Source organism: Vombatus ursinus, unplaced genomic scaffold, assembly GCF_900497805.2.
Source record: "Vombatus ursinus unplaced genomic scaffold, bare-nosed wombat genome assembly UNPS02012319.1, whole genome shotgun sequence".
In the NCBI taxonomy this organism is placed as follows: domain Eukaryota; kingdom Metazoa; phylum Chordata; class Mammalia; order Diprotodontia; family Vombatidae; genus Vombatus; species Vombatus ursinus.
In genome coordinates this window covers 1,369,260-1,393,128 of record NW_020952097.1, presented here as the reverse complement: position 1 = coordinate 1,393,128, position 23,869 = coordinate 1,369,260, and the positions used below count along the sequence as shown (strand labels likewise).

The window sequence follows — 23,869 nt, the reverse complement described above, 5'->3', positions numbered from 1 at the left end:
GAAGGGGGGATCGAAATCCTAAGGGGTGTGTTGGTGTGGGGCTGGGTCCCAGGACAGTGCGGAGGGATGGTGCCCTGTTACGGAAGAGACCGGTGGGGTGAGATGTGAAGGTCTGAACTAGGAGAGAGTGCCGTTACAGGAAGAATTCTGGAAGCAGTGAAGAGAGACGATCCTGACGGATGTGGTTTGGGGGCCCATTTCAAGATAGGGTACTGCTATGGGACATGTGCTGCCCTGAGGGGTGTAGTTAAGGGTGTCTCCCTACCCGGAGAGAAATGGAGGGATGAGAAAGGTGGGGTGATGGGGAAGGATCTGTCCCTATTATGGAGAATTTGCCATTGGAGGAATTGGGGGGTGGGGCGCGCTACTCTGAGGGGTATTAAGTCCTCAGACGTGATTTAGGAGTCCATTCTGGGCAGGGGCACTGCTATTGGCGGTGGGGAGATCTGGGGCGGCGCTACTGTGGAGACGTAGTACTGAGGAGTGTAGCCACAGGACTCTCCCAGGGTAGCGAAAACTGCTTAAGAGTGACTCTGCTGTGGGGTGCAGTTATGCGGGAGGGTGGCATCGTCTCTCTTACGTGGAGGCACTTCAGTAGGGGGGCACTGTCCCCTTAGGGGTGCAGAGGAGGGACCCTGCCCCTCAGCGCTGATCCTGCGAGAGGGAGCTGTACCTGGAGTGACGAGCGACAGCTCCCAACCCCAGGTCCCAGAGCCGCAATGGATCCACAAAAGCCTGAGGCAGACAAGTCGAAAGGTCAAAGCGACTCCAACACGAATCAGCCGGAGATGGCGGAAGAGCCGCCTCAAGAGATGGAAGCTGAAAACCAGGGCAGTGGCCAGATTCAGTCAGGTGAGCTTCGAAAGGTGTCCGAATCTGAAAAGATTTTAGAATAGGAGAGCACTAAGATGTCACTCCAGATCTGCCCTCTGCTTCTACTTTCCCGTTTTGGGGAAAGTAGGCATTCGCTCCCGCCTTTCCTTCCTTCTAACCACTTCCCATAATTGAGAACTCCTCACCCCCGCCTTTCCAAACTTCTGTCGGGGCACTCCAGCAAGGTGCCTACTTCGACTTGAGGGCAGAGGAAGCAGGCTCTTCCCCAGCCTCATGTTCTCATCTTTAGGGCCGGGTGTTTAGGGGGGCGGGAGAAAGGGGACAGGGAGGATCCTAGGTTATCCCTGCCATAGACCTTGGTATTCCTGTCCAAAAGTCGAGGACGTAACCACAACGACGACGGGCTCCTTCTCCTCGAGCGAGCTGTGGTGGAGTATCATGCCTTTCTCCCGGGCCCGCCGCCTCTGGCTAGTGTTGCGCGATGGCTTGTACCGCATAGTGGAAAGGGTAGGGACCCGGCCCCCTTCCTGTCTCCGCCACTGTGCGACTGTCCCATCTATGACGCCGCATGCCTGTCCCCTACCTGTAACGCCCCTGCGGTGTCCCCCTGCATTCCCCTGATGAGTGCCCTCCCCCAATACATGCCCATGGGCGGTCTTTGCACAGCCTGATCCCTTTTCCCAATATGAAGCTGTCTTGCTGTTCACCCCAACTCCGGCGCCTGTGCAGCAGACGATGCTCCAGCTCACCACAAGTCCTGTTCACTCTTCAGATGAAGCACGCCGAGATGCAGGTGGCGCACTTGACTCACGGGCTGGAATCCCTGCGGCGCTTGGAGGTGCCAGCGGGGCTGCTGGCAGTGGCGCAAGACGAGGAAAGTTCACGCTTGGTGCTCCTGGATGGTGCTGGCCAATTGTATCTGCATGCTGAAGATGGCTGGGCCCGTGGCCGCACCTGTGCTCCAGTAAACCTCACAGGGCTCGTGGCCCTCGTGGGTTTTCAGCACCTGGGCCAGAACCCAGGTCGCTTTATAGGTTGGGGGCCGCAAGGAATGGTAGTACTGAATGAGAACCTGCAACTGCTGTCCAGCAACTTCTTGGACCCGTCTCGATTGCCCACGTGCTGTGCTTTGTTGCCTGGAAAGGGGATGGTGGCCATTGGCCAGGAGGGTGGCGGGCTGTCAATATGGGAGTTTCGAAGTGGTGGCCGGCGTCTAGTGCTGACAGCTACGCTTCCGGCGTTCCCAAGCCAGGGACAGCCCTGTGCTGTCAGCCGCATGGCTCTAGATGTGGCACCTCATGGGGTCTTCCCTCGCTGCTTCGCTGCCTGCGGGGCCGAGCTGCTCACTTATGACCTAGCTACCTGCTCGATCATTGATGTGCGCCGGAAGCTGCACAAAACGTGAGAGGCAGAAGGGATCGACTGGAAGGGGGCGAAGGGAAGGAAGGGGGCTTTGAGATTCGCTGAGAAGGGAGCAAGGGAAAGGGGTAGAGGATGGGACAGCCTACCGGGAGGGCAGTGTAGGAAGCCGAAGGTCTGGCACTGAGACCATATAGCAATCTTCTGGCATACACGACATGTCTTGCAGAGGGGCCTTGGATTAGCTTAACCCTCTGCTCCCTCCCTAGCATAATCTCGGACGTGGTGTACTGTGAAGCTGCAGAAGCTGTGGTAACAGCCTCTCGAGACAGCACTGTGAAGGTGTGGGACGCTGACTGGCAAATCCGCAGCGTTTTTGTGGGGCACACAGGTAATAAGGGGATACAGTCTCCAGACTTCCCCTCCAGTTCTCTATATTCCACAAGTCTCCTCTCAATCGACCCTATTCGGTAACCTAGGATCCCTGGGGCCTCCTGATGTCTGCGATCCCTTCCATTCACCCCATTCACCGTCAGGATGCAGCACCCCTCGATATACTTCCACGTGTACCAGTCACTGCCCTCTGACATGTCACCCACTCCCATAGCGTGGAACCCTCTGCCAACTTGCCCTGTGCCCTGCCTTGCTTTCACTTGCCTTTCCGTTTCCCACTTCAGTCGTTCTTCCTCCTCTTCCCGTAACGCGTGCCCCATTCCCATGAGGTAGCCCCAGTCTGCAAACCCTGGTCTGTATCTCCTGCCTCAACTCCTGAGGTGTGTTCCCTGGTTCTGGTGACACGTGCCGTGTCCCGGCCCCACAGGTCCAGTGACGGCTTTGACTATGTTGCCTGGCTCAGCGCTGGTGCTGTCGGCATCCCAGGACATGACTCTGCGCACTTGGAACCTGGAGACAGCGCAGCAAGTGGGCGAAGTGTCCCTTCGGAATCATTCAGAGACCCTGTCGGGGGTGCGACGGGACATCGCGAACGAGGATGAGATGCCGCCCCCCTGTACCCCTAGCAACTACAGCGAGACCGTGTGCCGTCTTTGGGCACCAGTCCGGCGCGGTGCTCCTGTGCTGGTGCAGGGCTTGGCGTACCTGGAGCTCTGGGTAGTGCGCGAGCTCCACCGCCCACTAGTGGCCCTCAGCTCCCGTGTGCAAGGCCTGGAACTGGCACCTCCGCCGCCGCAGCCAGACCGCGACGTTCTGCCGCAGCGCATGGTAGTCAGATGCGCCGACAGCACGGTGCGCATCTTCTCAGCAGTCACGGGAAGGATGATTTCGGTGCTGCTGCTGGCGCCTGGAGAGATGGCTGCAGCCACGGCCTATTGCTTGCCTCGTGAGGTCCTGCTGGTGCTGACCCTCGAAGGGGTCTTGCTGCGCGCCAACGCAGCTCGCTACCCCATGCCCGTGGTCCGCCGCATACAGCCTCAGCCGCCGGACGCCCGGCCCTGCTGCCTCCACCTGATTAGCCACATCGCCGACCCGACGCGGGCCTATAGCTCTTGGGCAAGCGTGCGGAATCGTGGCGGGGAGCTCCGCAGGAAGAGCTGGCTGGGCACCACGTGGGAAGACAGGAACAGGTCCGCACACTGACCCTGGAGAGACCGCGGGCTTCGGAGTGTGGGGGAGGGGCGGGGGCCGGGAGAACCCGGGGTGTGGGGGAGGTAGTGACGTCCATCCTCTGGACCATAGGTTCTTGCCAGTGTTAGGCTACACCAACGGCACGATCGCGGTCCTGGATTGGCAGTGTTTCCGGAAGCTCTGTCACATAGAAGCCCACGGCCCAGGCTCCACGACTACCATTGCTTCAAGCCTGCAGAGTCTGGTGACCTCAGGTCAGCGAGCCTCGCCCTCTTTTCCTGTCCAGCCTTCACACCCTCTGCTCAGTCCTTCCTCGGTCCAGCCTTCCCTTCCCTCTCCAAACAGACTTTCACCCCTTCCTCTCTGTTGATGCCCTCTTCACCTGTCCCGACCCCATCCCATTCCTCCTCCTTTCTGACCCCACCCCCTACCCTCTACACATACATTTCCCATTTCTTCCTCATTCACTGGTCCTTCTTACCCATGTTCTTTCCCCTGCCTTCCCCTTTCTGGTCCAGCTTCCCATGTCCCTCTGAAGTAGCCACTCTTTTTTTTTTTTAAATTTTAATTTATTTATTTTTTTTTAGTCATAGTCTCATTACCCAATTACCTAATGCCTTTCTCCTCCCCATCCCAGAGAACCATCCCTTAAAACAAAAAAAAGAATTAAAAAGTTCAGCAAAATTAACCGACATCAAGCAAGTCTGACGTGATATATAGTGTCCTTCCCCCAGAGACTCTCACCTCTGTAGGGAAGGGAGGGAGGTTCATTGTCTGATTTCTCCTTTGGGGCCAAACTTGGTCATTATAATTTCCTGGAATTCACTTTGTGTTTCTTTCCATTTAGGTATTGTGTATATTTTCCTGGTTCTGTTAGTTCACTTTGTATCAGATCTTTCAAGTATTCCCATGCTCTGTATTCATCCTTTCTCCAATTTGTTCAGCCATTTCGCAGTTGAGGGGCATCTACTTTGTGTCTCTTTTTTGGGGAAAGAAAGTGCTTCTATACATATTTTGTTTTATATATTAGATCTTTCTGTCATTGATCTGCTTGGGGTAGGTGTTTAGCAGTGGGACCTTTGGGTCAGCATCACTTTCTTAGCATAATCCCGAATCAAAACAGCTACTCTGATGACCCAAGCTCCAGAAGACTTCAAGGTCCTGCCCTCATGCTCTGAGAGACTCCTTGGTCTCACCCCATGGCAGCCCTGTCCCAGAAGCCTCCGCTCATCCCTCCCAGTGATCCTCTCCCCACCCCTTCTTCCCAGGGTCCTGCCCCTCATGCATCCTTATGTCCACCAGTAGGCAAGCTCCCTGACATTTCCATCTCTTCTTCCTGGGGCGCAGGCACAGATATGACTGTAAAGATGTGGCGAATATTTCCCTACTCAGAAGAGAGCCTGACCTTGCTTCGGACATTTTTCTGCTACCAGTCAGCTGTGGCACTTTGTGCCCTGGGTTCTCATGTCACTGTGGCCTTTGAGGACCCCTCCAGTGCCACCTACAGCTTGGTGCAGTATGGGACAGCTGACAACGATGACATACGCCATGACCATGGCCCCCAGGATGACCCCACAGACCACATCACAGGTCAGCAGTGGCAGTCGGTGACGGTCCTGCACTGAGCACCTGACACATACTCCTCAGTCCCTGAAGAGGGCTTCAGGTCACATACTTTCCCCATGAAGGGTCCCTAAAGGCATCCCTGGTCCCCTAATGAGCCCCCTTTCACTAGACTGAGACTGCCATACTGGTTCCAGCACCCTTTTTCTTGTCTCCCAACTCTCAGGCTTGTGCTGTTGCCCTTACCTGAAGCTTTATGCCTGCTCAAGCCTGGATTGCACTGTGAGAATCTGGACTCAGGACAATAAATTGCTCAGGTATGTGATAGGGCCTAGATCAGGGGTGGGGAACCTATGGCCTCGAGGCCACATGTGGCCCTCTAGGTCCTCAAGTTTGGCCCTTTGACTGAATCCAAACACTTGAGCACCTTAGAGAGCCACATGTGGCCTTGAGGACACAGGTTCCCTCTCCCTGATGTAGAATATGTGTATCCAGAGCCCAGTGGACCTGTGGAGTCCACCAACCCTCTTTGGGCCTCCCCTATCTGCAGAGGAGCTGGGTTGGAAGAAAGGTAGAATGAAACTCAGTACTTCACCTCCCTGCCCACTCTCCTCCTTGCCCTTACTCTCCAGGGTAATGCATCTGAACATGCCTCCAGAGGCCATAACCTTCTGCAATGACAAGGGTGATCTGATCTTTTCCTTTGGCTCACACCTTCGCCTGCTCTCCCACAAACTCTACTTGCCCACATCTTATCTGGTCAAGGTACCTGCTGGCACTGGGTTGGGATTCAGAGACCCTAGCTTCAAAACCCTGGCTCTGCTATTTAAGCACCTGGGTGATTTTGGACAAATTCCTTTCCTTTTCTGAGCCTCAATTTCTTAATCTATCAAGTAAAATTGGATTATAGATGATACGAGAAGTTGTGGGAAGGGCTTAACTCTGACTCAGACTCCTGGTATAACCCAGATATTCTCCTCCCCAAAAAAAGGAGCCAAGGAGACATTGGGGGGGTGCAGCTTGGAGGATGTAAGGAGAATGGGGCTTCCAAACCTAGCACACGCACTATTGTCTTCTTTAAACCCTACAGGTTCTGTGTCGGAAAGTGCCAAACCCTAAGGATGACCCATCCCTGCCACTGACAGACCCGGAGCTGCTGACCCCAGAAGAGCTGAAAAGGCTAAAAGGATTGCAGGCTCTCCCTAGTGTCCGGTCAGACCAAGCCCCATCCTCCCCCAACACACACCCTTCCTTCTTCTATCCCCACCCTAACCCTAGCCCTTGCCTGACCCCATAATTGGATCAGTCCTCAGATTCTACACAGGTTCACTGACTCCCCCAGCCCAACAGATTTTCACACTCCTCCAGCCTCATGGACCACTCCTATCTATAGACCCCACAATCTGTCATACCCTCTGTCCCTACAGATCTCTTGGGCACTCACCCTTTCTCCCTTTCATAGCTCTAGACCCCATAGCTACCATGGATTTCTAGACTCTTAATACCCCCACACCCAAGCCCCATAGACCCTACTACTTGTCCCATCAATTCCATAAACCCTCCCACTCTCAACTTTCAGTCGTCACTCATCCCCTCCCCCATCCGACACAGTCTGAAAACTCTCAGACCATGTGATCTCTCAGATCCCAGCGTCTCCCAGACTCTCAGTTGAGCCCCCCCTGCCTCTGCAGACGAGCTGTCACAGGCTGCACAGACTGTCAGCACGGGAAGATAATTTCTGATGTCTCAGTAGGAATCATCTTATAACATCCCTGACACGTAGGCCAGTTTTAGGAAATCCACAGGCTCTTGGGGCAGCCAGTTCCCTTCCTTATAGGCTTTTGAGTGTTGTGCTGATTTTCTCTGCATGAAACCTAAATCTGCCTTTCTCCAAGTTGTAGTTCTGCCTTCTGTAGCCAGGTAAATTAAGCCTGGTATCTCTTCAAATGAGATTACATGTGTACAGTGCTTTGTATACACAACTCAGCTATTTACCCATTATTTATTGACTTACTGTGTCCCATAGCAATCCTCGAGATGCCTGAAGAAAGCAGTCCTGTCATCCCTAAGCCTTCTTTTCTAGTGGCTTAACATCCCCAGTTCCTTCAGCTGGTTCTTGTATGGGTGAGGGGATAGGGTTCCTCCCTTCTCTACAGAGCCAGCTCTGATCTCTCGCTTTCTCAAGCACCCCATATAAACTCCAGCCCTCTTTCCCTCCCCCCCGCCATGACTGTGCTTAGCGGTTCATAGGTGTCCCACAAAGGGCTGGGTCTTGTGTTTTATTCTCATCCCATGTGTCCTTGTGTTCAGGATGAAGCAGGTTATAAGGCAGGAGTATCTGGAGGCAGAGAACAGACAAAGAGAGATAGATGAGGTATTTAAGGGAGGGAAATGGAATAAAGGGTAGATGGGGTGGGGGTGGGGGTTGACCTCCGTGGTCCAACTCCTTACCTAGTAGTCTCCCAATACAATAGCCGTGCCCTGGACTTGCCTGTGTGCCTTGGTATCTTTCTGTCTCTGTTCTTTCCTTTTGTGTGTCCCTGTATTTCTCCCTGTTTCTGACTATCCCTGTATATGGGAGTGTCTTTCTCTGATTTTATCTCTCTTTTTGCCTCTGTCAGTGTGCATCCCTGTTCCTTTGCCTCCCTTAGGCATGCCATTGAGCAGTGTTGGATGAGGACCCTCTTGAAGCTTCTACTTGGGGTAAGGTTGGACCCAGTTTGAGAGGTATGCTTTGACTCCCTTAGGCCTGTGCCAAGCTGGCTGTCAGGGATGAGGAGGTACGGAGCCTGGCCTTGGGACAAGTGGAGCCCCTGACCCAAATGCTCCTCACCCCACAGATTCGTATGGAGGCCTTCCACAACTACCTACAGGTCATCTATGGCTCCCAACTGGATGATGTGGTAAGCTCCCCTTCCTCTGTACGTAGCTCAGAGACATCCCCTGCGCCTCCATCCTACCGTGCCTAGTGACATTCTTCCCAGACAAACATGTGGGCGCTCCAAACTCAGGCTGAATATTCCTATCAGCTCAGATTATCAGGTTTCTTTCTAAGAGGCCAATTTCCCCTGTGAGACCCTGGGGATTCCTTGGGCTGAAAGGCAGGAACAGTTGAGCCAAAGATAAAGCTGCCTGCAATTTTGTGAGAATGGTGCTGGTGAAAATGTAATGGGATTGGGAATGATTGCAGTGTGGAGTGAGCAAGTGTGACTGAAAACACTGAGAAGGCTGGTCGGGATGGGGAGCCCAACGGTTTGGGCAGGTAGAGGGAGAGAGTTGGTGTCTGCCCACCTACAGGGAGTTGGGTGGATGCTGGGGCCTATTGCACAAAGCATTCTCAGGCTGGGGAGCAGTGATAACAGGTCCTGATGAGGTTGCTTATGACTAAATGGCACAGCTCTGAGCCCTCTCTGTTCTCCACATGAAAAATATTATAAATAAGGAGGTATAAGAGGTGATAGTATTGGGACTGACAGGATATCCAAGTGGGTCAGACTCACTCAGGTTTCCTCCCTTCTCAGGTTTATCACACACACACACACACAGACACACACACACACCCCTACTTTCAGGGCCAGATTTCTTCACTACCAACACTCCAACCCCCTTAGATTCTCCCCCCCCCCCACTCAGAATTGCTCCTCTCAAGTTTAGTTTTTCTCTCTCCAGGCGCAAGTTGTCTCCTAAAATTTCTCCCCCTCAAGGCTCACATTTCTCTCCTCTCTTCAATTCCAACTTGGGTTCAGGTTTCTCTCTTTCTCTCCCCCAACTCAATTCTATTCTTCCTCCAGGCTCAATTTCCCTTCTTCCTGCTCCCCCGGCTCAAATTTCTTTTTCCTATTCCCCACCAGGTTTAGATTTCTCTTCCCCTTTCCCAGTCACCAAACTGAGATTCCCCCCCCCCCCACCACCCGGTTTTGAGTTTCTGCCCTGCTTGGGCCCCAGAGCCCCCATGTAGTCCAGCTAAATTCTTGAGCTTCTTAAACATCTCCCAACTCCAAGCTAGAGCCTTCAGACTCATGATCTCTTTCATCTTTTCTCTTCCCAAAGAGCAAAGAGGAGGATGAGGCGTTGAACACCTTTGGTTCAGGCTCTGAGGACAGAAAGCCTTTGAGCTCGGTGAGAATTCCCTAACCTCCAGAAAACCCCGTGTCTTCCTTGGACCCTCCCCTATCTATCTATTTCTATACCCTCTGCCAATATTTCCCTAAGATCCTACCATAAATTTCTCTTTGATTTTTCAATATAACCTTGGACTTTCTCCCACCAGTCTCTTTACCTAATATTTCCATAAGCCTTGTCTACCATGTCTTTTTTGCTTTTATCTGTTCCCAGTATCCTCTCCTAATACTTTTGCGGGTTCCCTAAATATCCTTGTGTGACTCTCCACTAATATACCTTCAAGACTCTTTCTCAACACCCTCCTGGAAACACTCTCCTCCTCCTCTCCAGGTCCCTAGTATATCTAGAGGACACCCCTTCATTGTACATGAAGGACAAAACCCAATATCCCTCTTGGATCCCTTCCCCAATAAGCCTCTTCAAAAACTTCCCTTAACTTCCTCTTAGATGGTTCTCCATTATACCCCCAAGATTTAATCCCCTTCCACAACTTCCCAAGAAAGTATGAACAGGACCTTTCCCCAGTATGTCTTCCCGGGATCCTCTCCCACTTCTGCAGAGGGACCTTTTCCCATTGTTCCCCTGGTTCTCTCATCCTTAGTCTTTCCATGTATGGGCCTTTGCTTGATTGACTCCCACTATAGTTGCAGGATACCACTAATACCCTTCTTCCTGGGATTTGCCCCCTAATATCCCTAGGATCTTCCCCAATATGCCTGAAAAGGGCATTTAGCCGGTATTTCTTCTGGACCACCCCAATATGCTTCCTTAGGACACCTCCTCCAATATTCCTTCAGATGTTTCCCCACTGTACCCATAGGGCCCTCTCTTAATATCTCCTGGGACCCCTTCCCCAGAATCTCCCTAGATCCTCCCAATAACTTTCTCCCATTCTCATGCCCAAACATCTTCCAAGTACCCTTTCCTAATATCCTCTTATTATTCCCTCTCCCCCAATAAAACTGCAGGATATCTGTCCCATGCTGTTCTGAGAATCCTCCCCTTTACCCCTCCTCAATCCCTTCTAGGACCTTCCCCTTCCTCAATATCCCGTGATATCTTTTCCCCCTCTCTAGTATATTCCCAGAATCTTTCTCTAATTTCTTCTTAGTTTCCTCCCCCAATAGCTTTTCCCTTTATTTCTACCCTTTGTACCCTCCTAGGATCCTCTACCAATATGTTACCTAATATTCCTAGGTGACCCTCTCCTGTTTCTACCCTAAAATAATCCACCAGTAACTTCTTCTAATTTCTCCAGAGGATCCTTTCCAAATATCCTTCTGTGACTAGTCCCATTATAAATGCAAGTTACTTCCAACACTTTCCTGGGACCTAACCCCTATCTTTCCTTAGGATGCTCTCCCAATATTCCTGGGACCCCCCCCCAAATACTTATAGAACACAACTGGGATCTTACCTCTCTCTAATAACCCTTCTCCCAGTATCTCCTGGAGCTCTCTCCTAACATCTCTTCCCAGTTTCCACCATCTAGTTTCCCCTCAGCACCTTTTCCTAATATACCCCAGAAATCTTCCTTAATATCTTTCTGTGACTGTTCCCCAACATACCAAGAGGATACTTAATTATCTAATTAATTATCTGTTTATCCAATCTAATTAATCTAATCTGTTTATCCAGTCTAATTAATTATATGATTATCCAATATCCCTTAATTATCCAACCTTCCAGGGCCTTCCCCTAATATCTCTCCTAAGACGCTCCCCCAATATACTTGTGGGACACTTTGCCCAATTTTCCTCCTAGGACCTTTCTCCCATATCCCTCCAAGACCATTTCTCAATATTCCTCCTCAGGACCCTTTCTCAACATCCCTAACCTTAACCCAATCCCACTGTACCCTGAGCTCCTCCCCCCCCCATGTCCCCCTATTCCCTTAGGAAAAAAATTCCCTCACCAAAAATCTTTTTCTCTGTATCCACTCATCAATATCCCCTAAGCACTCTCTACTAATAGGCCTAAGGGAGTGGCCCCCTTCCCTCTTCCCAGTATCCTTATGTGATTTCCCAATGAATACCTGCAGGCCAATTATCCACAATCCCTCCTGGGATCCTCCCCCAGTATCACTTGGGGCCTTCTACCGGTACTTCCAAGGACCCTCTCTCTGTATTCCTTAGGTGTCTCCTCAAATATCTTTTACGTTTCTTCTCTGCCCCCTACCCTCAGCTGCCATATGTCCCTAGCACCCTCTCCTAATGTCCTTGGGTGGCCATTTCCCAATATACTGCAGGATATATAACCAGCCCCCTTCTGGGACTTTCCTCCCTTCAACTACTTTCTCCCTAGGATGTGCCATCAGTGTACATGAATTCTACTTAATCTAACATTCTCTTGGGACTTTGCCACCATATCTCCCCAGGACTTTGCCCTCAATATCCCTGCAAGATAGTTATGCAAAACTTTCCTGGGATTCTCCTTCAAGATCTCTCCAGTACTGTTCTCTAATATGCCTCCTGCAGACCTTTTCCCAATATCTCCTGGCACCTTCCCCTAATATACCCCTAGGACCCTCTCCCAAGATAGCCTGTGATTCCCTTCCTGGTACTTCCTTAGGTTCCCATTATTCCACCTCCCCAGTATTCCCAGAGCACCCTTTCCCGATGTTTCCTAATATCTTTGTGTGACCCTCCTACAATAATCTAACAAGCCACCCCCAGTATTCCTCTTGGTCCTTCCCCAGTATACTTTTGGGGATTTTTCCTGATATCCTCCATGGTCCTTCCAACAGTATCCCAGAGGGACCCTCCCTCACCATCTCCCTGGGGGGGGACTTTCTGCCAGCATCTTCCCAGGGGACCCTTCCCTAGTACCTCTCAGGAGTCCTCCCCCAATATCCCCCTGGGACCCTCCCTCAGCCGGTGGCCCAGAACTCCATGTGTCAGAAGTTGGGACTGAACTTAGATGTCATATTCATGCAAGGAGCGACCTCTACAAAGAGTCCCAGAGTGCATAGGATCTGGAAGCAGCCCCGAATGAGTGCCATAAGGGTCAGGAACTTTGGATGAGGGAATGAGGTCCTCGGGGGTGGGAGAAAGTCTTGCCTGCGGGCTGTCGTCAAGCTCTCAGTGCCCCCCATCTTCTAGATCCCGCTGAGCCAAAGGATTCTGCAACCCTCTACGGAAATCAGCGGCTTCTTCCCCTCCAAAACCCAGACCAGACCCTCTTCCACCGAAAGCAAGGTGAGGAGTGAGCCCCTACAGAGGTGGGCAGAAACTTGTGTTCTAGAGACACATGCACACAAAAGAAACCTGGAGATTTCTGTCTAGAGATTATCCCCCCACATACACACAGAGAGACCCCTCCCCGTCCCAACTACCATATGAAAAGCAGGTAAAGAAGCCCCCTCCATGAACCATTTGAGGTTGTGACTTCCGTCAGAGACCCCCTCCTAGATATCTTCCCTTCGAGATCACACACATAGACCTCCAGTGATTTCTGCAAAAGAGCCCAGAAATACTCTTAAAGTCTTAGGACCCCACAGAGATACCCTGGAACCCTCTATACCTTTTGTACATAGAATCAGTCAACCCTAGAGCTGTCCCTGCCAAGACTTCCCCACACACATATAGACTTCTCCCCACTCAACCTTCACACATGGAGGTTCCCAGCAAGGTACAGACTTCCACACATCAAAAACACACAGAAATAAATGAGCGCAGGCAGGGACAGGAAGGTGGAGTGGGTCTTCCCAAAGAGACATACACATAGACCCCCCACCTCACCCCAGGAAGATTCCTCTAGCCACAGAGACCACTCCCTTCTGCAGAAACTGCCTCCTAGAGATCTCCCAGAATCCCCAAAGACCCTCTCTAGGAGACCCACCTCAGACCCCCCCTCACCCCCAGGAAAATACCTCCCAAGAATCTCTTCTCCTCCACCTCAGTTGCTTCTTAGTTGTGTACTGCCTCTCTGGTCACTCCCACTATGCTTTAGGCCCTTCTCACCTCAGGAGTTTCTAAGGGTTTTGTTGCTAATATTATCAGGGACATGAGTGTAGACCAGGAGAAGATTGTCAGAGACAGGGTGGCTCAAAGCTCAGTGTAGGTAGGGTTTGTCCTCTGTTTCCACTAGACCTTAGATGGAATTACTCCTTCACCCAAAGAGTCGTTTCCCTCACCCTTCCCCCTCCCCATGGATGTTCCTTGGGCAGGTGCTCCCGATTCCTCCTTCCTATTGTAAGGAACCTTCCCCCTTCTCTTTTCTGTAGGTGAGGAACTTTGGGTTCTAATTCCAAGGACTTTCCCCAGGAATTGTCTCTTGTTCTTACAATCCATGTCAAGTGTTCTTCTTTGGAAACCATAGGGAGAATGTTGTGGGGTGGGACTGGGGGCCACTCCCCTTAGAGTGGCCAGACATCATTGGATCATAGATTTGATGTAGATATCATTGGAAAGGAGCATTGGAATCATCTGGCCCACCTCCTGTTTTACAAATGAGGAAACAGGTGGAAAAAAGGCACACAGGGAGCTGGAGCTAGAATTCCAACCTAGGTCATTTGACTACAAATCCAAAGTTCTCAACACCACCCAAGCCACACTGCCTTTTGTGGTTGAGTCATTAGACCAAAGCTGGAAAAATGAATAGAACTATGGATCCAAGGTAGGCTGGATAAGGCACTGGGCTGAGAATATGTCCCTTGTGGCCTCATGAGCAAGAGCCCACCTTGGAAAAGAAAGAAGGTGGACCAGTGAGAGTGGGGTGGGAAGAATCACAGAATGTCAGAATTGTAAAGGACCTTAAGAAGCATTCAGCCTAACTCTCTTTCATTTTCCAAATAAGGAAACAATCTCTAAGGGCCAACAGAAAGGGGGCTGAAGCCATCCCTTAAGGGAAGAAACCCAGAGGAAAAGATGACACCCACTTTCAAGAAAGAATAACCACTAGGGAAATAGATGGGAGATGGAGAAACTAAAATATACCAAATGAGAGACCCAGCCCTAACCCCACTGGATGGTAAATGGGGTTTGGGGACTGACCTGTACAGAGACAGACAAGTCATGAGCAGAGTAGAATTGCGGATTCAGTCCAAGTCAACATGGCAGCCAAAAAAAAAAAAAAAAGGCTAACTCTCTTGTAGGCCGTAGCTATGTTAAGAGACGTGTTGTCTTGGGTGAGGGAGGGATAATTTTGCTTGTATTCTACCCTAGTCAGACTCTACCTTGATGCAGTGCTTAGTTTTTGGGGTACCACCTTTTAGGAGGGACATGGATTGACTATAGAGTATCCAGTGAAGGGTACCCCAAAACTATGCCAGATAAGGGTTGGTTGAAGGAACCAGAAATAGCCTGCAAAAGAGAAAACTTTTAAAAAGGAAGGATATGATAGCTAGCTGTCTTTGGAGGGTTGTCATATGAAAGAACAGTCATCAGACTTGTTTTGCTTGACCTTATGAAGACAGCACTAGGAGCAGTGGGACATCTCAGAGAGGTAGATTTCAGCTCAAAGCAAAGAGAAACTTCCTAATAATTACAGCTGTCAAAAAGTGGAATGGACTTGCTGAGGCAGTGAGTTCCCTGCTATTGAGGGTGTTTAAGAATATAGTGGATGACCTCTTGTAGGGAAGATTGTAGAGGTTTTTGGTTGTTATGGGGTTTTTTGGTTTTGGTTTTTTGAAGGACCCTTCCAACCTCAAGATTGTGAAGTTCAGAGTCAAAGCCTCTAGGGAGGTGAATGGAGGGTGAGGACAGACTGAACTTAGAAGAAGATATTTGGGGCCTAACAGGGAAGGGGCTTTTTGTATGGAATTGACCTAAGGCAAAAGGCCAACATTGGCGGCCAAATTCCAGATTCCATTCTGTGAGGTGTGCTCTCCATTCTGACACTCATGCCCCTAGCTTTGCTGCTTAGTACTCTTTCCAGACTCCATCTCTGTTCTTCTCTGGCTTCTTCTCTGCCCTGTCTTGTATCCTTCTTCCAGGGAAGGGCGGAAAAGGTATGGTTAGACAAGTTTATTAAAAAAACAAACAAATAAATAAACAAAACCCTAGGGTTTTGGTGGATCACAAACCCGGAGAATGGACATTTTATGAGAGCAGCTAATGGTTTTTTTGTTTTTTGGTTTTTTGGTTTTTTTTAGATTGAATGGATGCAGACATGTTACTGCCCAGATGGGAGGGTAGGGGGTGAGAGTCAGAATGATGATAATTCTGTTGTACTCTGCCCCAGTCAGAGCACAGCTGGAGCATTTTGCCCAGTTTTGGAGGCCGCATTTTAGATAAAACATTGACAAAATGGTCAGACAAAGTGTGTCAGAGAACAAGGAGTTCATATTGTGAGAAACAGCAGGAAGCCAGCTGTAAATGATTGCCCTCCTCTCAGAAACTGGAAGGAAGCACCAGATCCTTCAATCCAGAAGCAGTAAGATGGAAGGTGGGGTCCAAAGAGGTAAACTGGTAAATGGTATTATACTTAAGCTTGTCTTGCAAGGGACAGCTGGGGGATGTTTTCATTAGAACTCAGCAGGACGTTGCTAATTACCAAAGATGAAGAAAGGGTCATGGTGAACTGACACTTCATGAGAATTAGTCCATAGAGCTACCAAAAAAAAAAAAAAAAGCCAAACAGATTGAGGGTCTTGCTTCCAATAAACCAAGAAGGCAAGAGGAGTTTTCAGTGACCTGTCTCAAAGGGCACCATTTGTTTCTGCAAATTGATCTCCCTACTTGGATGTTTTTCTACTTTTTGGCTTACCTGGTAGTATGACATTCATTCCTTGAAAGAATGGGGAAAATGCTTTGAAAAGAAAAGTAATCTGAAGAGACAATAGAGAATTCTAACTTGTCATGAGGTTGGAGGAGAGGAGAGGTATATTGGAAGAATGTGACCCAGAAGAAAAAGAACTATTGAACAGTGGGAGCTGTGTAGATCAGTTCATTACCTTTTTTGTGTCCTAGACTCCCTTGGCTTTCTGGCAAAGCCTAGAGGCCCCTTCCAGGAATATTATTTGTAAGTTCATAAAATGAAATACATAAGATTACAAAGGAAACCAGTGATACTAAAGTAAGTTATCAACATTTTTGAAAAAATGCAGAGAGTCCCTAAGGTAAAAATCTGTATTGTAAAGATTGGAGCTGTATATAACCTTTGAGGAAGAAACAATCTCCTGTTCATCAAGGAATGATGGGGACCCATAGGGGCCTGCCAGAAAGAGATGACTGGCCAGGGGAAAAATAGTGATGGTGGATGACTCCATGTCATGACTTCCTGGTGTATGTAGCCAGGGTGATTCAGAGAACCTTCCCAAACCTCTAAAACTTGACAACCACCACTCAACTCTTGGTGGTATATGTGGGGGACAAATGATAACTGCCAGGAAGAAGCTAAGAAAACATTACTAGGGATTATGAAGTCCTTGGCAAGGAATCGAAGATCTTAGGGACACAGGGGGTATTTTCATTACTGCTGTCAGGTGAATGTATGAAATTTGAAAGAGGAAAGTTTGTAAAATGAATATGCTAGTTAAGAAGATAGGGTCTTGAGAAGAGATTTTGGATTTCTGGACTATGCCTTAAAAGATAGGAATGAAGGATTCTTGTCCTGAGGACACCTATCAAGGATTGGAAAGAATATGTTTGCTTGAGCCTTATGAATCCATTCAAGATTGTTTTAACCTGAAATTGGAGCAGGAAGGAGAAAACTGTCCACATATAAATCTGCAAGCTGTAGTCCACAGAAGGTAGCAGGCACAATATAGGAAGAATGGTAGTATCAAGGACCCATAATTTACAGAAGACTCAGCAATAAAATGCATAGCCCCAGATGACAGTATACAAATGTACAAAGTACAATAAAGCTATAGCCATCTGAGGCTGAACTGAGAGGTATAGTGCTCAAGCTAAGGAGGCACAAATTCACTGTCCTCTGAGTGTTTGGTACAGTGCCCGGTACATAGAAGGTGCTCAATAAATGCATGCTGAAAGAATGAATAATAGACAATGGAGGGGTGAAGTTGTTCAGCTCCATCTTTTCCTTTTTATTTGTATGCTAAAGTTCTTCAAACTGAGGAGAAGGCTAAAACAAAACCCAGTGAACAGAGAATTAAAACCCAGGATGACTGAGCAGGGTAGTAAAAGAGAACCTGCTTGCCCTTAATTACTCATCACCAAACATAGATGAACTATATCCACAGGTACTGAAAGAACTGACAGATGTGGTAAGTTGGTTACTGATACTGATCTTGGAAAGATTGTGGGGAGCAGGAGAGATACTACAAGATTGGAGAAATGATTATGTTCCTATTTCCTAAAAGAGACAAGAGTGGAATCTTCAAAAGTACAGGACGTTGGGCATAACGGATTCCTTACAGTTATGAGGTTTCACCACTGGGTGGCATCAATAGCCACTCACTTGATCTTGTTCAAAAAGGATCTGATCCTGAGTCTTCTCATACTCAGCCCTGGTGGTGTGTGCTCCTTTCCTGCTGAGTGGAAGTACTAATTTCAGAGCTCTCAGTGGTTGTCAGAGAGCTATTGACCTCTCTTCAGGTCTTCCTCCTCTTGTCATTTTACTTTTTTTTTTTTAATTTTTAAAGATGTCATTGTGGGCATCAATTTCAACCTGTGTGTCCTTGCTGTGCTTGACTGAAAGCTTCATAAATGTAATTAAAGAAGTTTTCTGAATCTGCTTTGAGTTCCTTGACCAAACCAGTGTCCTGGAGAGCATTCTCTCGCTGAACTGCATTTTTAAGCATCTTAGCTGTGGTATCTGCCTGTGGCATCCACTTTAGGAAGTTCTCCAGATCCTGAAAGGAGGCCTGCCCCATCCTCAGCTCAGCCTCTAAGGCAATTTATCTGTCATGGTTGCTTTGATTTAGCTTAATCCAAGATACGTTCAGATTGTCACTGCTTTCTTTCACTTTCCTTGGGTCATTGCTACTATAATTCTAAAGCAAGTTCTTTCACAGATCATCATAGATTTTCATTGTAGCTTCACTTTTATTCAACTCTTGAATTAGCATTTTGTTCTCAGAAAGCTGTTTGATCAGTGGTTCCTTTGAGACCTCTGGGATACTATACTTTGGCTTCATGCTGTCTAATAAACTCTTCAGCTTGTTTGCTCAGACCTTTCCACTGTTTGCTGTCAGCATGCATGTTGTGAGGCTGCTCCTGTTATGTGTCCACACCAAACTCAGTACCAACCCACTGGATTTTGACTTTATTTAATCTTTCTTTGGTTGCTGTTCTTATAACTGTACTGGAAGTATTAGTCTTCAAATTCTGAGCCAAAGTAAAAATATAATCCAGTTGGGGTGCTGTCTTTTTATCTGTGGGTGTATGAATTTGTAAATCTATCCAGCCAGAACAGCTCTGAGCCCCCACCTACTGGCCAAACCTCATCCCCTTCAACCAGATATATTTCAATGAGTCCTAGTCATGTGACTCTGGAATATTGGTATTCAAATCTTCACAAAAGGAGACAAACATTCTTGGACACTGTATGCAGTATTTATTCAGCATAGGACTAACAAAAGCAAATGCTACAAAAGAAAACATTATGGAAGAAAAAAAAATCTACCAAGTGGCTGCATGCCTGCTACTCTCCTAGACCCCTGAAGTCCCCAGACGTAGGACTGATTTGAAGCCCCAGGAGTTTTAAGAAATGCACAGTTTATTTCCTGTACTGCTAGCAGAGAAAGGAGTGTCCATTTGATGTTTGGGTTACTTCCCATAAGATCAATCAGATGAAGACAAACTCTGAACTCTCTCACAAAGAATGAAAGAATTTTAAGGCAGTTCAATCTAGGATATAGAACTCATAAAGGTCAGTGATTTTCCTTGGTCTTAGTTGAACTGTCCTTGGCAGTGATATCTGTTTCTGGCCTCAGATAGCTTCTCAAAGAACAAGGTAGGTGGATTTAGCAGCCACGCAACCTGGTAAGGAGTAGCACCGGTATTCCTCTGCCTTGGCATCTCTCCATTAGAAGGTGTTCCTGAACATGGCAATTCATCCCTATAGCTTCATTGGGTCATTTCCTATAACTTTCTTGCTCTGCTAAGCCATAACCCAACCACTCTACATCAGGAGAGGGTAGAGGGGAGCAGTGTGAGAGGGGGTGCCACAGTATTATTAAAGGGCTGGTTTATGAATTTTTAGAAAAGGAAGTAATGATAGCTAAGAGCAAGCATTACTTGATTGAAAACAGGTTCTAGATCTGGAGAATCTCATAGAAACAGTAAATCTAGATTTCATTAAGGCATTTGGTGGTCTTTCATGCTATCTTTATGGACAAGATGCATGTCTGTGTGTGTGTGTGTGTGTGTGTGTGTGTGTGTGTGTGTGTAGAGAACAGGCTTGAGGATAATAAACTTAGCGTGATTAAAAATGGGTTAAATAGCTAAATCTCTCCCCCCCTCCCCCGTATTATTAGTGGCTTGTGTCAACTCTGGAGGTCAGTGAAGCAGTGCCCTGTCTTTGGCTTTGTTCAACATTTTTCATCAGGGACTTAGATGAAAACATAGATGGCATACTTATCCATTTTACAGATGACACCAAGTTAAGGAGAGTTAACTGGTGGGATGCCAGAATTCAAGATGTCAATATGCTAGAAAGATGGACTGAATCTAAAAAGATGACAGTTAATAGGGATAAATGTAAGGTCCTACACTTGGGTCTAGAAAACAAATAGAAGAAAGACAGAATTGGGGAGGACTGACTAGTCCATATGAAAAAGATCTGGGATTTTTAGTGGGTTGCAAAGCTTGCTGCGAGTCAGCAATGCAACATGGCAGCCCAAATGGCTAATGCAGTCTTGGGCTGCCTTAAGAGACGTGTGATGTCCACATTCAGGGAGGCGATAGTCTTGCTGTACTCTGTCCCAGTCAGAGCGCATCTGGATGTGTTTATTTTAGGGAACTACATTTGGGAAAAACAATAAACTGCAAAACCTCTAGGGTGGGTCAACTAGGATGTGGAACTGGTGACTATGACATAAGGCTCAGCTGAAGGAACTGGGGATATTTAACCTGAAAAGGGGACATTAAGGGTAACTATGGCTCTCCAAGTATTTGAAGGCTTATCATTGTGGAAAAGGAATTAGGCTATTCTGCTTTGCTTCAGAGGGCAGAAGTAGGAATAAGAGGTGGAAACCACAGAAAAATTTGTCTAAATATGTAAGGGGAGAAGAGATTGGATTCCTACTCAGGTATGGGTCTTTCTCATTCTGACATTTAATGATTCTCTCCAGGCCCAATCTGTTGTTTCCCTAGTCTGGCAGACATTGCCCTCCCCAGCCTTTGTCTGGGAAGATGGTCTCTGGTCTTACTCTTTTTCTCTCTGGACCAGTAGCCCAGAACAGACTCATTAGCCCACCAAACCCTTTTTTAAGGAACCTGTTCTTGCCCTGCCTTGTCCAGTAGCCTCAGAATAGCTCCCTCCCTCTTCACACCTTCTGATAAAGAAGGTCCAGCTTCTCTCTGTGGGAGTCTCCTGGGACCCCTAAATATTTGGACTTCTGTCAAGTCAGTCACCTCCATCCTCCTCCCTGTGGGTTCAGACTGATGAATTTGGGGGCCCTGCTAAAAGAGGCTGACCTTTATATGGTATATTAGTCTGACAGACCAGGCAATCAGTGCTTGAGTTTGAACTGTGAGATGATGAAAGTAACTGTGAGTGTCTTATGTTTAGAAGGCTAGAGACACTTAATTGAACACAGAGGATCAGGTAGGAATTAATAGCCTCATGGTCCAATTCCAACAGTCATTAAATGGAGTGGTGACCTCATTTGCAACACAGCTGACCCTAAGCCCAAGTTTCCCGCATTCTATGGGGGTGGGGTGTTGCTTCAATACCCACTAATCATAGGTGTATGGCTACAAACAATACATTCCTCTGGTACTGAGTGGACCACTCCTTTGAAGCTGAGGGGGTTTTATGCCCCTAAAGAAAGGCTGGATGGAAAAGTCCTTACTGTGTCCTCATGACCCTGGCTGCATATTTTGGGCATCATGATCACCTCCTGAGACAGTCTAATACAAGGCACCCCGGGGGAGAGAAAGTTATTACATGGAAGCTTTAAGACACAAGGGCTGTGAGAGATCTTCAGTCTTGGAGGGAGCTAGAAGAGGCTCCAGTAGTCATCGAGTTAGTAGACCCTCACATGTGGTTGTCTGGATGGTTGCTGGGGACAGGAAATGTTTATGGAATCACACCCTCTTCCCCTGACACCAGAACCAGACTGGGGCTATATAACCTGTGTTATATGGTGGTCTCAGGGTCCCCTCAGGATGAGGACCTTGTGCTCTGGAAGTGACTCATTTTGGACATTTGTAAAAGTCACTCTCCCCTACCCCCCCCAGGGGACAAATCCTGGTTTTGAAAACCCATGTCCTGGAGAGGTGAACCCAGGAGAACCAAAGGGCTCAGGAGAGGTGACCCTTAAGTAGGCTCAGAGACCATACTTCTGTACCACACTCCACCTATTTCATTTGCCACATTAGGATAAATCCCCACAATTACAAACTTGGGCCTTTTGGGTCTAGGATGTACAAAGAAGACAGATGTCCTTGACCTATCTTGGCTGTATAGGCTCACATGGCCAATACAGCCTGGCTAGAATGAGTATACTCCCCAGGGTCTAGGAAATCAAAAATGCCTAGGTGCCCTCCCAAAAAAATCCCTTTGGATCTTTGTCACTCCCCTATTCTTCAGTCCTCTGGAGTGTCTCCTGTCTAGTTTGTCCATCATCCCTCTTGGGAAGCCAAACTCTAACCTTCAATCCATGAGCTCTCCTGTCTGTAGGAAAGCCTTGAGTTGCAAAGGTTCCCCCTTTACCATTCATTAGTTGCTATATTTCCCAAGACGTAGAGAAAGGGATACCATGCATTCATTCAGCAAATGCTGGGTAGTGACTCTGAGCAGGGCTATCCTAGGGGAGAGAGAGCCCAGTTCCCCAGAAGCTCCCAATGCAGCTAAGATAAAACCTGAACACACAAAGAGGAAGGGACATTGTTTGAGAGCAGACACATGGTCATGGAACCTGGGCCTCACGTTGATAAGCCGACCACCAAAGTCCTCCAATGCTGCATTAGTGTAGAGGTGACCCTGGGTTTTAGCAGGTCCTCCCAAACTGGAGGGCAAGCTTGGTCACAGTTGACTGAATGCCAAGAAGTGTAGTGTTGGCTAAAGAAAGCCACCAAGGCAATTCTTAACCAAATTGTAAAGGGTTATTTTTGCTGCATCAGGGGAGGGACTGCTCATACCAGCACAACATCAGACTTGAAAAGTTAGAGTTCATCCCAAGGAGGGAGGTCCTAGCATAAGAGAATTGGTAGAAGGAACTGGGAATATTTAGTCTGAAGAGAAGACTTATGAGGAGAGGGGGGTAGGGGAACATGCCTTCAAGTATTTGGAAGGCTACCTTGTAGAAAAGGTATCAGGCTTGCTCTGTTTGCTTCCCTGTCCCCAACCAGGGGCAAAGAATGCAAGTTTTTAAAGAGGGCATGGGAAGTAGAATCAGTTGGATTTAGCCCAACCACTTCCTCCTCTTCTTATAAAATCATGGGATTTAAAGCTGGACAAGATTGCCCAACCTACCCGTTCTATGGAGGAGGATGCTAAGTCTCGGGGGGGGGGGGAATTGCCCATGAACAGACCATAACAGAACTGGGATGTCAGCTTGGGTCTTCTGACTCCCCATCCACAGAATATGCCTTCCATTACAGCACTGTCCAGCCAGACTCATAGTTTCAGAGGATTTAGAGCTGGAAGAGGTCATTAGTTCAACTCCCTCATTTTACAGATGAAGAAACTGAGGCTCAGAGAGATTTAAGTGACTAGCTCAAGGTCAAACAGGTATAAAGTGGGAGAACTGGGATTTGAATTTGTGTCTATTGACTCTAAACTCAGTGCTTTTCCAAATGCAGCATGCTATCTTTATCCTCTTCCTCTCCTCGACTCCAGGGATGCCAATCCCCGTCATGAGAATTGTTATGTTCTGGGCCCCATCTTCTCCTTACTCTGCTGCTCTGGATGCTATTCTGGGGGAGACACAGGTGCTCATGCTATACTCGTTCTGAAAGCAGACCCACTTGCATTTCAGGAATTGAGAACTTCAAAGTTGGAATTTGTTCATCAGTTTTCTTCCTACCTGAGATGAGTGTTACCTCATCTGGTGGGGTCACCCACACCTCTGTCCTGGTCTGGCTTGGGTGGGGGTAGGGAGCCTTGAAGGGAGGAAGGTAGACATGTGCAAGCTTGGCTGTTGTCCTAGGAAAGTGTCCCTCCTTCTGTCTGGTCCTGTACTTGTCTCAACTAGGGGAGGCCAGTGAGGGGCCCTGGGCATCAATCTAACAAATTTACTAAGCACCTAATGTGGGCAGAATCCTGTGTCTGGTGCTGGAGAAGTTCCTGGTCTAGCTAAGACAAAGTTCCTGACTTCAGCCAGCAAGCAGCA

General features: G+C 48.3%; 1 protein-coding gene across 1 annotated transcript in view; it reads left to right on the top strand.

Annotated features, from left to right (window-relative positions):
* The first annotated feature begins 424 nt into the window (after nt 1-424).
* Nucleotides 425-23,869, top strand: part of WDR97 (WD repeat domain 97) — a 63,846-nt gene continuing 40,401 nt past the window's right edge. The window contains exons 1-14 of the mRNA XM_027857705.1: nt 425-852; nt 1,211-1,341; nt 1,607-2,235; nt 2,463-2,584; nt 3,014-3,776; nt 3,889-4,031; nt 5,125-5,367; nt 5,567-5,657; nt 5,973-6,105; nt 6,431-6,552; nt 7,651-7,714; nt 8,088-8,243; nt 9,391-9,459; nt 12,564-12,659. Of these exons, the coding sequence (XP_027713506.1) occupies nt 720-852; nt 1,211-1,341; nt 1,607-2,235; nt 2,463-2,584; nt 3,014-3,776; nt 3,889-4,031; nt 5,125-5,367; nt 5,567-5,657; nt 5,973-6,105; nt 6,431-6,552; nt 7,651-7,714; nt 8,088-8,243; nt 9,391-9,459; nt 12,564-12,659 (2,895 nt within the window). The 5' untranslated portion in view covers nt 425-719. The remainder of the gene's footprint in view (nt 853-1,210; nt 1,342-1,606; nt 2,236-2,462; nt 2,585-3,013; nt 3,777-3,888; nt 4,032-5,124; nt 5,368-5,566; nt 5,658-5,972; nt 6,106-6,430; nt 6,553-7,650; nt 7,715-8,087; nt 8,244-9,390; nt 9,460-12,563; nt 12,660-23,869) is intronic.